The following is a 19089-nucleotide window of genomic DNA, read 5'->3' as shown; positions in this document are numbered from 1 at the left end:
GAAGTTTACCATTCAAAGTAATGTAATGAAAATCTTTCTCTAAGCAGAAAGAAAAGTAATTTATAAAAAACATTTGTAAGTATAAAAATTTCCTTTGTTATACTATAATTGACAATATAAATAACTTAAAGAACTGAAAAACAAAAAGCCAAGAAAGGGAATTTTCTTAAATCATGAAGTTAAAGTTGTTTTCCTCTACTACATAAAAGCTTACATGTGCATGTTCTCTTTCTGTCAATATGGTCAGAATTGACAGTGGTTCTCACAGTCTAATACTTTTTTAGTACAGGAATTTATTTCAAGTTTGTCAAATTGGTAGTTTGAAACAAAGTTTTGTCTTCCAAACATGTTATTCAGGCTGATCATGCAGTACACTTCAGATATAAATGGTATTACCATACCTAGTACTACAATTCAGAAGAAAGTGTTTTACAATCTTTAAAGCTACTTTAAAATGAAAGAGAAAAATATATGGAGGAAATTTTAGTATTTGCCACCAAAAATCCAGTGGTTAAATAAGCAAAAGGAGGAAGCAATTTGACCGGTATATGCAACTCATATAGATAGGGAAGGAAGAGAAAGAAAGAGGAAAAAAACCTTTTTTTCTCTGGAGGCTAGAAATGCCTGCAGAGGTCAGGATGCAAACACAATCATCAGAACTTGGAACGGAACCTGAAATGTGCGCTTCCCCATGCAAATTCTTTTGCCCAGCAAACTACCATGAAAAGAGCGTGTTCTGGGGAATGCATGATGTAAGACTGTTTTTTAAAAAAGCAGACTGAAAAAGAAGATATTTTAGAGAGGGGAAAATAGAAAAGGATTACTATTAAACTCATAAAAGCACAGACAGAATGTTAGAAAATGCTAGAACTGAAGGTACACATTCAAATGACATACAGTCCCTTTGTGAAAACGCTTTATGATCCAGAATTTATTTGAACAAACACACAGACATGGCCCCGCAGGAGTGCTGACTCCATGTAGTAACTGTATGGACTTGGAACTGGAAATTAATTCAGTTTATGTGTAAGCCTATGCAATGTCTATAGGATTTCTGGCTCATTTGTTGAAGAAATTAGAAGGCATATAATAAAAGCACTTTTGCAAATGGAGTTTTGAAAATAGAGAAAGACTCATAATTAAGTTAACTGAATATCATTCCATATAAACGAATTACCATCTAAATCTGAGTAAGTAATTTGCAACACATTTTTCACCAATGGCAAAGAATTGTCTTAATTTTCTACATGGCAACCCTGTAGGAAGCTGAAGCTACAGTTCTCAGTAGCTCTGAAAACCTTAGCTACACTTAAAAGCAAAAGACTGTATTTTAAACTTACACTACAAGACTACTAAGTGTTCTGAAAAATGGTATGGTAAGCTTCTCCTGAAAAATAGATTTTTTTGGTGATTTTGATAGAAATTGCTCTGTGCATTAGATTCCTATCTATAAAACTAAAATTACAATATCATTTTTACAAGTGTGTTGTGAGGATGAATTAATTACCATTTGTGAAGAGCTCAGTAAGACCATGTGAAAAATAAACCAACATCACGATGAAATTAGTAACTCAAGGGAATGCACAGCTAAGCTGAAGTGTGGTAAATAAGACCTCAACCCCTACCACTGAATGATAAGGATAAAAATGGAACTCTGAATACTTTCCATTCAGTGAATCGCACTCATTTTTCTCTTGAATGGAGCAAAGATCCTGTGGAAAAAAACTGCTATACAATCATGAGAAAGCCATTTGTAATTCATTACTCTGTTCTATATTTGATTCTGATTAATGTTTTCTTTTCCTTTTCACATGATTTTTCTTTTATTCCTATTTATAGTCCTTTTTCATATTTTTTTCTAAACAGAACACAGTGTCAGCAAAATTGATTATAAGGAACTTTCCAACCTAACATGTTATAGCGCCTTCACAATTAGGCACAGAAAACACAGTCATTCACTATGATTTCACTTCATCAAAAAAAAAAAAAAAAAAAAGAAAAGAAAAAATTGCCAGGCAATTTTGATTGCAGTATTCGTCTCATGTCCCCTGTCAGCAGTCACCTACTGCAGTTTTGTTGGCTATAAACTTATGGGTATACTGTGGATGGAGAACATCGTGGTTTTTCCACCCAGTGATAGAGTCCAATCTACAGCATTATTACAGCACAGGCCCTGTCTGCTTGATCTATGAGAAAAGAGGGCAGTCCAGAGGAAAGTGTGGACCACATGACACACCACAAAACTACAGTCAACAACTATCATTTTGGTCACTCATGCCATAAAGGTTTAAATCTTACTCTGACACTTTATGATAAGCTGCTTAGAAAGTATACCATTCATACCCTGAAAAACACCTGCCTAATAATGCACACCACTAAATTTTCAGCCAACTATAGGACATGCCATTTTTGAAGTAGGCTACACTCTTTCTGTCCTCCGCCAGCCTACAACCCTGGCCTACATCTAGAGCTATCACTGAACGGGAAACACTAGCAATGCCCAGCCCTGCTTGATATGCTCCATCATCTCTGAGAAAAATACATGCTATCTGTGTTCATGTTCTCTTCAGCACTGACAGTGAACCAGCAGAAATACATTACATTTCTGGATAGAAAGGAAAGCTATAGAGAGATCCAGAGTGCTAGCACGCAGGATGTTGTAGTCTTAATGCAAGTTGAAAGCACAGACAGATATCCAGCATGCATACTACACAAGCTGTAAATTATACTGACCTGGTATTTCCTGGATATCCCTGCACTAACTCAGAAATCAGATCAAGAGTGGAAAATAGGCCACAAAGGGAATACATTTGGCCACTGGGATGCAGCAGCAGAGCATGCAAATTGTATCTGTCTTCAAGATTACATACTGGGCTAAGCATCTGTGACACCACAGAATTAAAATTAAATGTTTTACACTGTTGTTATGCTCTTTTTTGACTAAAAATAAACTTATGCAGTCATACAAAACCCCCTCATGTTATTAAAACACATCATTCTCAAGTTAATATGCATACCTCAAAATAATTATGCTCTTGTAAGTTTGACCGGATTTGCACGTGATGTTCATTGCTATTCAATGTTATAACAAAGAGTAAGATATTGAAAGGATACAAAACATCTTAACTAACAGGATACAAAACATCTTAACTAACAGATTTAAAACAAATCTGTAAATTACACTGAATTACAAACAAGAAACATGCCACAAAGTGTATAGTAACACTCAAATGTATTTTAATTTGTATATTCTGGAATCTTCTGCAGATAAGCCTCATGGCTACCAATTTCTCTATCTACTTTACTTTCCTCTTTTTTCCTCCTTAGGAACATTCCTGGATTCCTCCTTTTGTAGGGAAAAAACCCAAAACCAACATATCCTGAGAAGGCAGCTGAAGACAATCTAAGAGATCATACTGGGAAAAGTACCCTGTCTCTTGAGGAGAATGTGCAAGAAAATCCCAGTGCCTGCAGTGCTACCTTATTCTCTAGCTTTTGTCAGGATCTTAGATTCCAAGGAAAATCCTTATCTTCCTATACCCTAACAATATCAGAATGGTTGTAAAGTAGAGGACTAAGGAGAGGAGACAAATCTTTACCCACTGACTCCTAAAACTCCACAAAAATCCTTTGTCCAAAAAATGTAAGAGTACATTAATATTTAAAAGTGGTAACCAAATAATTATTAAACTATTATCTCAACATAAAATTTAATGGTATGACACATTACTAACACAGAGCAGCTGGGACGTTCAGAAGACACCTAACTAGTCTGCTTAGCCAACAACAATTTATGAATATAAGGGATTTATTTTGTTTCTGGGATGATACTTCTGGAAGTTTTGTTTCCACTGAATCATTAGGGAGACATTTAACTATTTTTATGTAAGCTCAAGAATCGTACCTTTCACTGAGCATTTTCAAAGCACATTAATGAATGATATTTAGTTAATTTTATTTGTATATGTATGTATTTGGGGATTACTTGGGTACATTCCAAAAACTGCAATACGGCTATCAAACTTCTCTTTAGCTGCTCATATATAGTTACCAGTTGCACATGAAGCCCTAGGTAAAACAGGTTTTAATTTTCTTTTTTTAAATGACAATCCCTTTATTTATATAGAAGTTAATTAAACCACCTTCAGAAATCTAATTCTGCTTACCAAAAAAGAAATAGTAGGATACTGCATGAAAACACACTTTGATTTCTTGACAAATTAAAAAGAGAAATCACCCTAAGGAACTGAGGCTTTTATTCTGTACTCTAACAGTCAAACCTTAAACTGCTTTGCTACTTACCAAACCCTCACTGGGCATAATGCTGGTGAGATGAACTACCTCAAGATGTGCTGACTGTGACACCAGAGAATCAGATGAGAGCGAAATGATGTGGTCACAAATCCCAGACAAGGTTTTACACTACGAAGAAAAACAAGTCAATATAATTCCTCATATTAAGCTGAAACTACTAGTGAAGAAGTTCTTATTCTGAGAACTACCGGAGACTATGCAGATAATTTTATTTCTTAGCATTGTAAAAACTACAGGTACTTGAAAGTCAAGAACAAGAAGTTAAGGAAACAGAAGATATCCATAAATGTCAAGCAGATGTATATGCATGTACAGTTCTTCTGATCAACAGATTTCACTGTGCACTGATAACATTTGTATATCTAAACTATTTTCTCCACTCCAACTATACACACTTTGTTTTAAAAAAACCCAACCTGATGAACTTCCTCTTATCTGCCATTATAATGTAAATATATAATATATATAAAAATACAACAGAAGTCAAGTAAAATATGTTAAAAATAAATGCCTTATGCACAACTTAATAACGTATTTTGGCTGCCAAATAATGAGAGCAACCCTACCAACAGTGATAACTGGGTGAATTTTGCATTATACAATTTAGAAAATCTTTTCTTTGTTAAAAATTACACTGGCAGAAAAGTGCCTTAGTTAATCCATTTCCTGAAGTAAATTCTTATGCATCTTTGAACGGACCCTTTAATTGATATTCTAGATCACTACAGCTATGCAATAATTTTATGTTATCCTGCCTTCCAGCTGAAGATCTCAAAATCTTATCGCCAATTCACACAAAAACCTTTGAAGTAGGAACGCCATTGCATAGATGGTAGCAGTGATACTGACAGATTAAACCTATCCATCAAGTAAGTCTATGGATCAGGAAGGAGCTGATCTGTACTTTCAGAGAACCTTCATATGTAAAGATTTATTTCCAAGTTTGAATCTATTGCTTACAGTGTTCCTTTAAAAAGAGTATGCCTAAAAACATTGAAACCTAATCTGAAAACATTCATTTAGATGAATTTCAGAATGGTCTTCCGGTCAAAGTTGTGCTGTGTGCGTCTATTTTCCTTTGGGGACTATACTCTCATTTTCCCTAATTATAGCAAATTCTAGTGAAATCCCCTAAGGAAAGTTTTATTTCAAACATTTGCAAAATCATGAGGATTTCTAACATCTCATTTGATACTATGCATATAAGTTGAACAAATAAAGTTGTCACAATGAATAAATTAACTAACTGAATTTATAGTTTCTATTTCCATTCACTGTACAGTTACTCATCTAGAAATCCAAGTAGACCTCTGGAGTACTGGACGTGGCATTTGCATTTTGTAACAGCTGCAAGATGCAAAGCAGCACATTCAGGTTTGCATGACTGTGTCTAAAAGTCAGCATTACCAGAAATATTTCTAGTAGTTTCAGCTTTGGGCCAGAACCCCTAAACAAAACTTTAGGTCCTGTCTTCTCCCACCGGAGATATAGAAACTGCCTTGCTCAAAAATGTGTTTTACTGCTATTCTATGTACGAACTGATGGTTGGCCCTTTCTGTGAGTACATGCTTTCATTCAGCTTTTGAATTACTGTCATATCAAAATATTACTGCGATTTCAAACTGAGGCCCTCTTTTATGCCTTAACATTTAAGATCATATGTACAGATTAGATGCAAACTAAATCCCAGAGACAATACTTTCTACTTTCTGATGTTATGTTTTAACTTCACAGTTGTCACATGCAAATACTTATTCAGTAAATAAACTTTGGAACAAAGTAAAGAGCAAACAAGTTTTCAATCAAATTTAGTCTAATGAATCTTTAAGATCTCCCCATGATTCAGAAGGTTTACTGAAATCTATGTAGGATTTTAGCACCAGGAGAATATTCAATAAAATTATATTAGAATAATTAAAAATTTCCATTTGCTGTAAAAGTAGTTTGGCAAATACAAGAGAGGCCTGCATCAGCTGTAAGTAATGCAAATGCTGAGATAGTATAAATGGGAGCATTTGAGCAGAATTTATGAATAATAGTACAGGGTCAGGAACTAGTGTATGATATGACACTATCGATATGAGATGATACTTTAACATACGCTAAAGTATTTTTGGCATAAAAAAATAGAAGGGACCAAAGTCTTGAGTACTAGATCAAAATCACAGAAAAGCAAAGTGCATACTCTCCAGATGGTGTAAAACTACCAGACATAAAAAAATCTCATAACTAAAAGCGGTTCTTCAAGAAGTACCTGTTGCAGAGGAACACTACATACAGTTTACAGGCTGTCCAACACCTAAACCCATTTATTACATTTCTCTCAATGGGCCATGACAATTCTCTAGGAAACCACTAAATCTTGAACAAGGCATACAAACTTATACATCACAAAGTATCTTTAGTATGGCAGCCACTGCTGGGCCTGTACAATCAATGTAAGTTAATAATCTGTATTTACTGCTGAGAGAAAGAACAACTAGCAGCTTGTAATTTTTGATTATCGTAGGTATAAAATATTAGTCTAAAGAACTGATGCAGTCCTGATAACCACAGTTGGCTAAACAGATATCAGAAACCAAAGAAACCTGACTCTCAGACACGTGGTTTAAGTGATCCTGAAGATCACTCCTCCATAATTTACCTTTTCCCATAATACCTGAGTTGCAGAGACACAGGCTAGTCATATGACTAGTGAGGGAATGGCAACTATGGCAACTATGCACCTGCAATCACATCATCTGAGCACACGCCATCCTAGTGTGGAGCTCTTCCAAACAAATTTACACCTCAGTGAATCTCTCCAGTAATCAATGAAGAAAGTCAATCATGAATCATCATTTTATAAATGTTTTTAATTCCAAGTATATCTTTCTTAATATCTTTCAGATATTAAGGAACACGCCATGTGTTGTTTGAGTTACAGATTCTATCTCTTCCAAATATAAAATTTTACTTTAGAGCATCACAATTATTTTTCTTGAGTATTTTCTTTAACTTTTAGAAATAAAATGACCATAAACCCCCCAACAATTTACAAAGCTTTTATTCAGTGTCCTTGAAGTAATTATTATTTTTTTAAATACTGTGAGAAAGATGGTGATTCTTCTCACTTCACCCAGAGTTACGATTATAAACAGGTTGATTCTCAGAGCCCGGATGCTCTGGATCAGGTAGTTTCAGGTGATTTTGCTCAGGCTAAGACAAGCTCTACTGCCTTGGGATCCAAGCTCTTCAAGGTTCATTATACTTTCACTGCTGAGCCTATAGAATACTTTAAAATGGAAACTTTTCTCTCATCTCATCTTCCTTTTCAGGCTTCCAACCAGAACAGGTGGAAAAGTCAAAAGTAACATTCCTGCTAAAGATGTATTTCTAGAAGTCATATGCAGTTTGAATTGTGGGTTAAAAGGTGTATATATGTATGTGGGTATATATATATATGCACACTCCAAATCCCAGATGATTTCAGGTGCTCTTAAAAGTTCTTTTCAGAATCAGGTTTGCAACAGTAAGCTTTTTTCTGAAAGTCACTCTATGCTTTCTGAATTTAACATCACATCAATGTTTTATGGCGAATTTTAATCCCTACTGGAAGCAGAGTGTGTAAAAGGCTTTAAGAAAAAAAAAAAAAAGAAAGAAAAAAAAAGTCAGGCACTTGGTTAGAGCTTGTCAAAAGCTTATCTGAACTTGTAAGTCCTTTGAGATTTCCCTTTCAGCGTAGGTTTTAACTCTATCTCAGTGTCAGTATGAGGTTTCAATGCAGGTACCAGGAAAATATAAAGTATTTGAACTTAAAGGCCAATATCTAATCAATAACTTTGTGTAAGATTCTTCCATTCCACCATGTCATTAAATTATTTGAGTGCTGAAGGCACAAATTGCTCAGTCTGACAACCAGTGCAGCTAGTAATGCACCAGGTGTGATGGATCCATTGCTGTAATTCCCCACCAGCAATCCTAATAAGAGTATTACACTAGTAATTACACTGTGAAGCTTCTGAAACAATCTAAGAACAATAATTATAAATTTGTAATTAACTGTATGTATAACAGAGAGGATTTCTCCAGGGAACTGTGTGGAAAGGAAGAGTGAGAGGGAGTATCTGGCCTTGCTTGCTAAAATAAACAATCATAAGTAGGGAATAGAAGAAGAAAGCTGATTCTTAAGCCTTAAACTTGAAAGACATCCAATTTAGGAAAGAGTAAAAAAGCTTGGTAGGAATGGTTCTTAAGTGAATGAAATCATCTTCCATAGGCCTCCAATCTTCAGAGAAACTGGAAATGGTATCTTAGGTGAAAATATATTTTATTAATATTGTTTCAGTAGATTCTTTCCATTTTGTTACATTGATGAAAAAAAAAAAGACTTTTTTGAGTGTTAAATCTAGAATACTGGGGCAGCCGTTAAACTGGCTGGTAGGAGACAACTAACTTGCACCAAGTCGGTTTCAGGGGGTCACAAAACATGTAAGCTGATATCTTGCTCTCACTGGTCTTGGAAATAAATTTTAATTTTTATCTATTGGATCTTATTTATGAAAACTTTAATTTTTAGCCACTGATATAATTCATCAGAAGTTGTGTCAAATAGTAAGAAACTTTATTTTCCTCTGGTAACTTTAATTAAAAAAAAATAATCATTTAAGTGGATGGAGTAGGATTAGAGAATACCAAAGCAGAATACTTAGATTACTTACCACATGAAGAATTTTATTTTCTGTTTCATACACTGTACAATCCTGTGGTAAAATAAAAGAAAAACAATGAATGCACATTATTTTAAATTTCCTGTTAAGAAAGAAAAGAATGCTTTATGATGATAACTATCTCTTATAGAGGTACCTGTAAAGACAAATGATCTCATGAGTTTTGCCATGTCCCAAAGGTTACTTTACAGTCTTAGGAAACTTGACTTCTCTTGTGGCTGGTTAACCTCAGGGACTTATTCTTCCCTTTACAGTCATGAAACTCTCGTGCTTAATACTAGCAACAATATAAATGTAAGTCAGAGGGGACAGATTCGTGATAGTAGAGAAAAAAGTAATTGAATATAATTAATCTAGCATGTCAGAAATTCAATGATGCTCAGAGTGAGAGATACATTGCCTAGCATTAAATCAGGCAGAATGTTTGTTAGCTGTTCTACAAGTTGTGTGGAGTGCAGACAGTTGTGTCAGTCCTACCACTAAGTAGATTGTGTTACTATAAAGCATGGGAAGGAAAAGTAAACACAGAATATTTTGGCAAGTACAGTGATAAAGATGTTAAAACATGGTGTGTCCACACAGTCAGTTTGGTGCACTACATCTTTTGATTCAAGGCCCTGATTGTCTACACTGTCCACAAGGGACAAGAAACAGCAGTGGTCCCATCTCCTGGGAGAAGTCACAGAATCACAGGATGGTCAGGGTTGGAAGGGACCTCTGGAGATCATCTAGTCCAACCCCCCTGCCAGAGCAGGGTCACCTACAGCAAGTTTCACAGGATGGCATCCAGGCAGGTTTTGAATGTCTCCAGAGACGGAGACTCCACCACCTCTCTGGGCAGCCTGTTCCAGTGCTCTGCCACCCTCAAAGTAAAGAAGTTCCACCTCATGTTAAGATGGAACTTCCTATGTTCAAGTTTTTGCCCGTCACCTGTTGTTTTATCACTGGACACCACTGAAAAAAGACTGTTCTTATCTACCTGGCACCCTCCCTATAAGTATTTATAAGTACTGATAAGATCACCCCTCAATCTTCTTTTCTCTAGATGAAAAAGACCCACATCCCTCAGTCATGTAAGTGCTCTAGCTTTGGACTTTGGAAGGCACAAGTGACACCAAAAAGGGATGGGAAAGGACACAGGCTTGCTCATGCTGAGCACTGGTCCATGGATATTCAAAGGGTTTCACTGCCTTAAGGCCTCCCACACAACTCCATCTCAGCTTTCCATTACATGACATTGCTATTAACCAATTTAAAGTAGGCCTAAAAAACAATATTCCTGATCAACCTCTTCATTTGCTTAAGACTTGTAACTTCTAGAACAGTCATTTACCTATTTTACTTATCCTTTTAAGAATAATAAATCTTACCACTACATAACAGTCCTTACTCCTGTAACTGGCGTTTTGATTTAGTGATATTACAGTGGCTAGAATATTGCTTTTCCTTCTTGAAACAAAGCATAAAAATTCCTTAAAGAGATCTACTGTCTCTACTGCTTTTTAATCGTTTGAAGATTTCCTCCGTACAGTCCTCTATAAAGCAAGACACAGTCACGCAAGACAGTATTTAACCCTTTTGTACAGGAGAGGGCCCAAGCGCACCAAGGCAGCTCTACTCCACCCTTCAGCTACTCAGCACTTCGAATCACCACACAGTCTCTAGACCTATATTTTACTAAAGCATAAAATTAAAAGGCAAATACAGAAAACTCAAGTTTGCCAGACAGAGTGAGATTCGAATAGACTCCCCCAGAAGCTCAGTCCCCTCTGAGGCCAGCCACAGCCCCCATGGCCAGGCTACCCCTCCCCACAGCCCCAGAACCCACCGCCACTCGCCTGAGGCAGGCAAGCAGCCCACCACATGCCTGCGCGGTGAGCACCGGCCTGCAACATCTACCTGTCGCCAAAGGGGTGCTTTTCTGAAACAAAATCTGAGGAGAAAATATTTCTGAGGTTTCTGGGCATCTTCCTGTGTTTGGGGAGGCCAACACCCCCGCCCCGTGGCGGGTGGGAGTCCCAGAGCCCTGTGAGGGAGGGAAGGAAGAGGCCGCCACAAGACACGCTGCGGGCCAGGCAGGGTGGGATCCTCGCCTCACCAGGGACCTCGCTTATCATAGGAATCTCGTTTATAATGCCATACTGGCACTGATTATTTACATTTAAGTGAACTAATGATTAATAACTAAAAAATTATGTTGGGAAATTGCTAAATACTTCTCCAAATGCTATGTCACATTGGAAAAGCTTTCTACAAAGCAAGATAAGGATTTCAGGACATATTTCCAAGGATGAGGATATGACAAATAAAAAACCTGTCTTGTTTATTTGTCTTTTTTCCTTGAATAAGTTTTTAAGTAAATTTAAACACTTACTGATATACCTAAAAGATCCCCTCAAGTAACTTATGATTCCCTATAGTTCTCAAGATTTCCTCTTTCTTCGGTGTTAATATGTTAGCAATAATGCTTAATTGCTTTAACCTTCTGATGAAATAACTCCAACATCCTCACTCCATTTACTCTAGAAGTAGATTAGCTCTATGATCAGCTTAGGCTGTGACACTCTTTGTGAGAGAAGTAGCAGCTGAGTGGCAGACCGCCGCTCCTCCTGCCAGCAGCTCCCATCCTGGGCTGTGTCCCACCCCGGCGGCCATGCCCAGTGCACCCACCTTCTTCCTTTGAGGACCTTGTCCCCCAGCTCACCTGAGGCTGCTGCAGGGCAGCTTTATCCCGCTCGGCCACTCTGCCCTGGGCACAGGTAACTGTCGCGCCCTTATATCTAAGGGTCGTGTTTATTTTGAAGGATTGGCATTTTTGTAGGGAAATTACTTTCTAAGTGAATACAGTTTAAAGAATATTGTTACAGAATAAGAAAGTTAAAATCAGAAGATTCTGAGTGTCAAGGAACACAGAGAAGAATTTATATTAGCATTTCATGGTCAAGTATCCCTTTGATGTTTCTTCTGTATTCATACTGTTATTTTCTACAGCACAAAAAAAGAATTCAATTAGTCAGTTTGGTTGGCAATGCCCAAGGCAGTTTTTCCTACAAGTTTTGCACACTTCAAACAGCACATCCACCATCTCCTTTTAACCCTCCAAGTACCAAGAGAACAAAATGATCACAGCACGGCTTACAGCTTGACTTCAGAGCTAATGCTACTTTTTAAATTGTTCCTATAATTTCTGTGCTAGAAATATAATATAAGCTTCATTCTGAACAGACTTAATTACTTCAGGTCAAAAAATAGAGCACTTATGTAGAGTAAAAGTGAAATTTTACTGTTTTGTAGAACAGAATTAATGTTAGCTATACTTACGTTTGCACAATCAAGATTACATTAGCATAAAAAGTGTTAATGGCTTTAGGATTCCTTCCAAAATAGATGCATATTGACTTTTTGTTTTCAATACATCAGACTAGTTTAACTGAGAGGTTAAAAGCACTTGCAATATTATACTAAAATGTCAAGATATGTAGGTCACAGTATTCTTCTGATTTATTTTTCTCTGATACATAACAATGCACTAGAGATCTCATTAAAAAAAAATAACCATCCAGGACTAACATTTATAGAATTTTGATCTATTTTTCTTAGAAATTAAATCATATAGTGATATTCTTTCTACATCCTCCATAAGCAAGATGACATAAGAATGTTTTTTCTTAGAGTTTAAAAAACTCTTAAAAAAATTTGTAGTTGCATTCTATTTCCCCTCTGTAAAATGGTAAAATAAAAGAATTACAAAAAATAGTCACAGTGGCAGTATTACATACAAGTCAGCTTCTGTACTATCTAGAACATCCTACCTTTCAAAGGTACACTACATCTTCACAACTGATAAAGTAAAACAGCATTCTTTTGAATATTCATAGAGAGAAAAGGTCAGTAGGACTTGTGCTTGCCCACACTATAGTCACTATTTTAGTCTATGATTCCAAAAGAAAGAATTGCGAGTACTACCAAAATTTGCAGATACCATAAAGAATGCTTTATGACAAGTCTTGAGGACAGTTAACTAACACATAAAAATACTAATACATGTAACAGATTTAGTTCTTTAATGTAGTATAATTAAACAACATGAGTTAAGCAAGTACTGAAAAGAAACATAGTCTATAAAGGAGCAGCTCAGAACAGAACTTAAAGCCTTGTGTTGTTTGCTGGTTGAATGCCATTTCCCAATATAACACTGCAGTAAAGATCTACTGCAATCTTTGAATGATGGATATGACAAAATGATATTTAAAAGTATATTGCTTGCATACATAAAATCAAACTCTTCAGATTGCTCTGAAATAAGGCAAATATACACTGGTAAATACACTAAAATAACTTATTTTACTAGGTTTAATTAAGATAAAGACTCGATCATAATCTATATTTAGAAAACAGTGAACAGATGTTTGATAACAAAATGTTCTTTAGCAAATGCAAGCAAAATAAGATTGAGGGGCTGAAAGCTGAAGTCTGCGAAGTTCAAAATAACACCCACATTTTTAATGGCAGTTGCTGAATCATAGAATAATTCGGGTGGAAGGGACCTCTGGAGGTTATGTAGCCCAACCACCTGCTCAGAGGAGGGCTAATTTAGAAGTTTGGGTACAGGAAACTGCTAAGAAACAACAACTTCTATCAATTGCAGTATGAACTACGTAGCTTCAAAAAACATACGCTTCACCCTGAATATAAACTATTTGACTAAAAAGAGGGTAAAAATCTGTGATATGGTCTCTGAATTTATCTCAGTGAGGTTAATTAAACATTAATAAAGGGAAGAACAAGGAAATGTTTTTTGGCTTTTGTTGCAAAAAATTAGCGTGAGCTGTGCTGACATTCTTTGGTAAGACACAGACAAACTTTTTGTTTAGAGAGTGTTTGTTCATGCAGTTTAATGCATGGATCAAAAGTATCTAGCACAGGATTAAACATCTTTGACATAATACAGAAAAAAATAATAAGAAACCCAACTTTTACTAGAAGTAGTGAATTCTTTCTACTCAGTGAAAAATTAACCAATGGCTACATTTTATGAACAAAATTCCAAACCTATTCTTCCCCAGTTATTCCAGTTATCTTTCCCCCAGGGTAGCCTTGGTACAAGACCATGACCAAATCCACATTCGGTTACATTAGTCTGGTGGATTCACTTTCAGAGCAAAAATAAGAGCTAGTCTACCTTGAAGCGAGAGCTATACTTCTTCAAAATGAAGTCAAGTCAAGAGAGAGTTCAAATATTTGCAATACTCTGATCTAACATGCTTTTTTGCACATTTTCATCAACACTTTTTGATGGGACATCACACCTCATAATCAGGATGTTTCTGCAGTTTTCTGCATAATGCTATTCTTTTATAGTTTCCCTACTTGTTTTAGGGAAGGTGAGATCATGAGTGATAAGAAAACTAAGTAGAATAAAGTACATTACCAAGGGTAAATGGACAGGTAAAAAACTTCTCTAAAACTAGAGAATAAAGATCAATGTTCTTATAACCAGTATGAGAAGATACATTTACAGATAAACAAGTGACTGCTTATTCATCGTAGCATTGACATGGTATGTAAATAATAATACCCAACATTGCAGTTCATCTGGTTTAAATTTTGAATGACGATCCATCTTCACACTCACACAGAGAAAAAATATAACCTAAAAGCTAAAAAATCTACTTCCTTATTATGTCTAAGAGTACGTCACTCAGATACATACAGTACATCCTAACAAGAAGAATCATAAGCAGTGTCTATGTTAAACTAAGATTACATAGTAACGCCCCCTATTTAGAAGGAAGTTCACCTTGAGTGACAGCTGTAAGTTACGTACACAAAGCATGTTAATTTTGCACAAAATATATCTTCAGGTTGAAGACATTCCTCACAATGTGCCAAATGCACTGCCTTGTCTGCTACTTTCACACTGACTAAATTAGATACCTAAAATTTGTATCATTCATAAAACAAGGAGTATCTGAAAGGATCCAAGACCTAGGTTTCTATTAGTTATGCCTTTCAATTCATATTTTAGCTTACAGTTAAGACTGCAATTCTGGTTTAGGTGAGACATTTCTGCTTTCACACAGTAAGATCAATTTTCCACAGATTTAGTGACAGCAAAACTGTCTCCCTATGAATTATTTTGTTTTATTTACTCTTTCTGGTGCTGTTTAATATACTGTAAAAAGATCTTAATAGGTGAATACCAAACAACCCAGATCTGACAATAACAATAGGAAAAGACAAAACTTGATTTTGTAACTGACCTGAAGAACTAACTGAATATTTTTCATCTTGGAATGTCTTGGCGTTTATGCTAAAAGATTGATTGTTTTTAAGTTGTCAAAAGAAGTACAGCTTGGGGAGTGGAGTTGAATTGAAAAAAAAAAAGAACCAAACTATTGCTGGCAGAGGAGAACTGAATTTCATCTGCCAAAAGCAGTGAAATGAGCGACAGAAATGGAGACAGCAATCCAAAATTATACTATTTTCACCTAGACCACAGGGAAAAATCAAATTCACACAAACAATGTGCAATATCAGCTGAAGGGTGGAATCAGAATCCAAATTTTTTATACTGTAGATAAGTTCATTTTGCTTAGTCTGTAAATCAAAAATAGCCTAGTGCTATAAACACCCTGTAAGAGAAAGCTTAATAAAGACACATAAATAATTAAATGCCTACATAGGATTTTTTAAACCAAGAAAAGAGAAAAATGTGGGTTTTTTTTCACTGCAAAAATGCATAAAGGACAAAATTTATAAAACAAGTAAAGCGGAATATTATAAATTAAGGATGTAAAATACAAAGACTCATTTATCAGTCTTAGGTGTTCTTCCCTGTCCCACCCCCCCACCACCTCCCAAGAACTAAAATGAAACTGAAGAGGAAAGGAGAAAAAATGCAGTTTGCTACTACTCTAGGAAGCCTTTTAAATTTAATGAGTTCTACGAATGGTCTATTGTGAGGTTACGTGGAAAATCGCGCCAGCACAGGACAGAGGCAGGCAATGGAGCCCTGTACATTGGAGGCCAGTTAAAGCTGCTTACAAAACTGTAGCTTTAGCTAAGCTTTCTTCTTGCTTTCCCTCTTCAGTACTTTCATCTTTCTCTTCTGCTTCATTCCAAGACAGCCCTGCCTGTTCTCTAACCTCTCTATGTACTCCAGAAACACTATTTTGTGTCACAAGAGAAGCTCACTATAAATGTTTGTAGAATTAATTTCCACTCAGTCTTTCTGTACCTGTATATCACCTCTTCTCTTACTTCAGGGGCAGATGATGTCAGAGACTCTTATTATTTGTATACGATGGAGCACTACGGAACCAGCTAAATTAACGTTATGTACCTGTGGATTGTACTACATTACAATTAAGTAATGAATGTCAGTGGTGATAATACTACTACCCTTATTTGCTCCATATTTTGTTTGTTTAATGTTATGAATATTTCATATTCATAACTAAACAACTTTCATGTAACTGGCTTTCTTTTAAATGAAGAAGTCACAGTACACGTTCTGGGTATGTCTGTATGCATTCTAAGAACTTGTCCCTGAAAGTTTTTTGATCATTTATATCTTAATCTGTAATAAACTGTTAGCAGTAGTTAAGCTGTTGCCCACTGTGGCTTTGTTCTTTTGTTTAACACTTGCACGGTGGTAGATAACCTAACATTAAATTGTCTACTCAAAAGAAAAATGGATTATTTTTAACTTCACGCTATTCTTCAATCTATCCAGTCATATTTGGATAACCCATTTCCAAAAATCTTCCTGTCACTCCCAGAGAAAGAGAATATGCAAAGAACAGAGAGATAAGGCTATTTTTCAATTTTTCTGGTGAAGTAAAAGCTTAGCAATGTTTTTACTGTTGCAATTTCCAAACAACAGTATGAAGAGGACTCAGAGCAGAAGGTAACAACTCCTACCTGTTGCACAATGGTTGTTAGTTCCAGGCACAGTTGAACAATGTTGTTTTTCAGCAGTGAATATTCTGTCACGCTGACAAATGGAGACCTGTGACAAAGGAAGGATAGGATTATACAACATTAAGGATTATAACTGCTGTTTGCAATATAAGCAGTTGTTAAACAGATTTATGGTTAGTAAATTTGTTTCACAGAGGCAAATATAATCAGGTTGGCTAATTGTTCTATAGTTTAATCAAGAAAAGTCTTGAAATAATGAATATAGTTTTCAACAGCAGTCTTACTGGTTTTTGGAGTCTTCATGGGCATTTAGAAGATATATATAATATAGAGATCAGTTCTACGCCACAGAAATGTGAATCACTTAATCATGACAACCTCCACCAGCAATTTACACAACTTTTGTAAAATGCACCTTTGAAACAAGAAAAGCAGGAAGGATGTAAATTGGATTTTGGCCCGAACATCAGAAGTTTTCATTCTTGTAGGAAGTGGAAATAGGAGCTTCCAAACAATTATTAGTCCAGATTTCCTTTGTACGGCTCATTAAAGACAGCATTTCTAGTATAACATCACTCTTCAGCAGCAGTTAGCATGTTAATTCAGAGAGCAACATTATGCTTACTTAGTCACTTAGAGCTTCCTGCACACTCAAATTTTCTTCAGGCTTTCCAAATTCTAGCTGAATCTAACCCCATTTGAATTTATAAGAACTGACAAGATTATAGCCCAAGAGAATATGACTGCTGGCATTAGGTTAGGAAGATGTCACCAGGATTATACAAATCCTGTAAAGGAGGGTGATTCACTCTCACTGTGATTTCTAAGGTGCCATTTATACATTCAACAGCATTCAGATTCAAGATAAAGCTATCCCTTGCTATAATTCCAAAGAAGGAAAAACAAAACATGAATGCTATTTTATGTTTTGGTTTCTGTCTTTCCACGGTCAAAATTTTAGCATTTTTTCAGGGAGATACTTTTAATCAAATTCTCATTTCATGTTGAGGATTAACCAACACCACAACTGTACTTAATACATCAATCCTACTCTTGATAAAAAATATAGTAAGAAAATTTAATTTTCAGACTAAGCAAGTGCTGTAATTTATTTTGACTATTCTGAATTGATTTGGCCAACTCCAGCTTTTTTGTGTCTTTTTGATGGTTGAAGGACGGTTCAAACTCCACAATCTTTTCTTCCTTACCCTTCTTTCCGAAATTGCCAATGACATTACCACTTGTGACAGTGAGACATCAACTTGGGACAGTACAAAAGTATTCATTTCACACAAAATACTATAGACTGAAAGGAATATGAAAAAGTAACTAGAGAAAACTTTACTGCCCTCCTGACAGAAAAAGGTACTACATTTTGCCTCCAATATTTGAGAAATTTGCACACCAAAATTTAGAGGTAGAATTCCAGAACTGCCATTTTAATATTAGAATATAAGAGTACAACAGAAAAAGAAAGAACAAATATGAAACAAACCAAAGAATTATTCTTATGCGTAAAGGATCAAGGAATAGTAAATTACCTGTCCAGCCAGGCTAGTAAGTTCTTGGCAGCACCAATCAGGTCAACTACAGAGGTAAGAAAATCATTTGGCAGGCGTCTGGAGGCTCTGCCATCATAATGGCCACTCCTCCTTCTACCTGTTATAAAGTTCTGAAGATTTTTGGCTGAGGCATTCAGCTTGTGAGACAGAGTTCTCAGGTTTTCGGTCTCCAAACCATAATTCTGAGGGGAAAGAAGAAGATACACAATTAAGCGAAATAGCGTGTTGTCAGCTACGTGAACAAAACTGTGAGGTTAAACATTCTGAATTGTATTGGCTGAAAGGATAGGATAGTTATGTATGCTTGGTGTTAGACTAAGCAACAGGCTACTTTGTTTAGAACATACAGGATGCATCCATCCTGTTACCACAACAGCCTGTGCTGTCATCAACGCTCACAATCTGGAGTTCCCAAACCCATTGGTCCAATGAAGTTACTGAGGGGAAGGCAAAAAGGGTCCTCATATGCTGGGTCTCAAGGCCTTTCCCATTTTCAGGAAATGAAGATGAGTCAGTCCACTATGGTGGACTGCTGTGGTACAGTGTTGGTATATTTGCTGCCTCTGAGAGCAGATCTT

At 36.0% G+C, this 19089-nt stretch overlaps 1 protein-coding gene across 1 annotated transcript in view; it reads right to left on the bottom strand.

The window, feature by feature from the left end:
* LOC309675922 (connector enhancer of kinase suppressor of ras 2-like) overlaps nt 1-19089 on the bottom strand; it is a gene marked incomplete at both ends in the record, with an annotated part of 216230 nt that overhangs the window by 95052 nt on the left and 102089 nt on the right. Inside the window, 4 exons of the mRNA XM_082488349.1 lie at nt 4303-4422; nt 9015-9056; nt 16950-17037; nt 18491-18693. Coding sequence (XP_082344475.1) covers nt 4303-4422; nt 9015-9056; nt 16950-17037; nt 18491-18693 — 453 coding nt within the window. The remainder of the gene's footprint in view (nt 1-4302; nt 4423-9014; nt 9057-16949; nt 17038-18490; nt 18694-19089) is intronic.

The sequence above is a fragment of the Vanellus vanellus genome, assembly GCF_965231255.1.
Source record: "Vanellus vanellus genome assembly, chromosome: 10".
Taxonomy (NCBI): domain Eukaryota; kingdom Metazoa; phylum Chordata; class Aves; order Charadriiformes; family Charadriidae; genus Vanellus; species Vanellus vanellus.
This window is presented reverse-complemented; position numbering and strand designations above follow the sequence as displayed.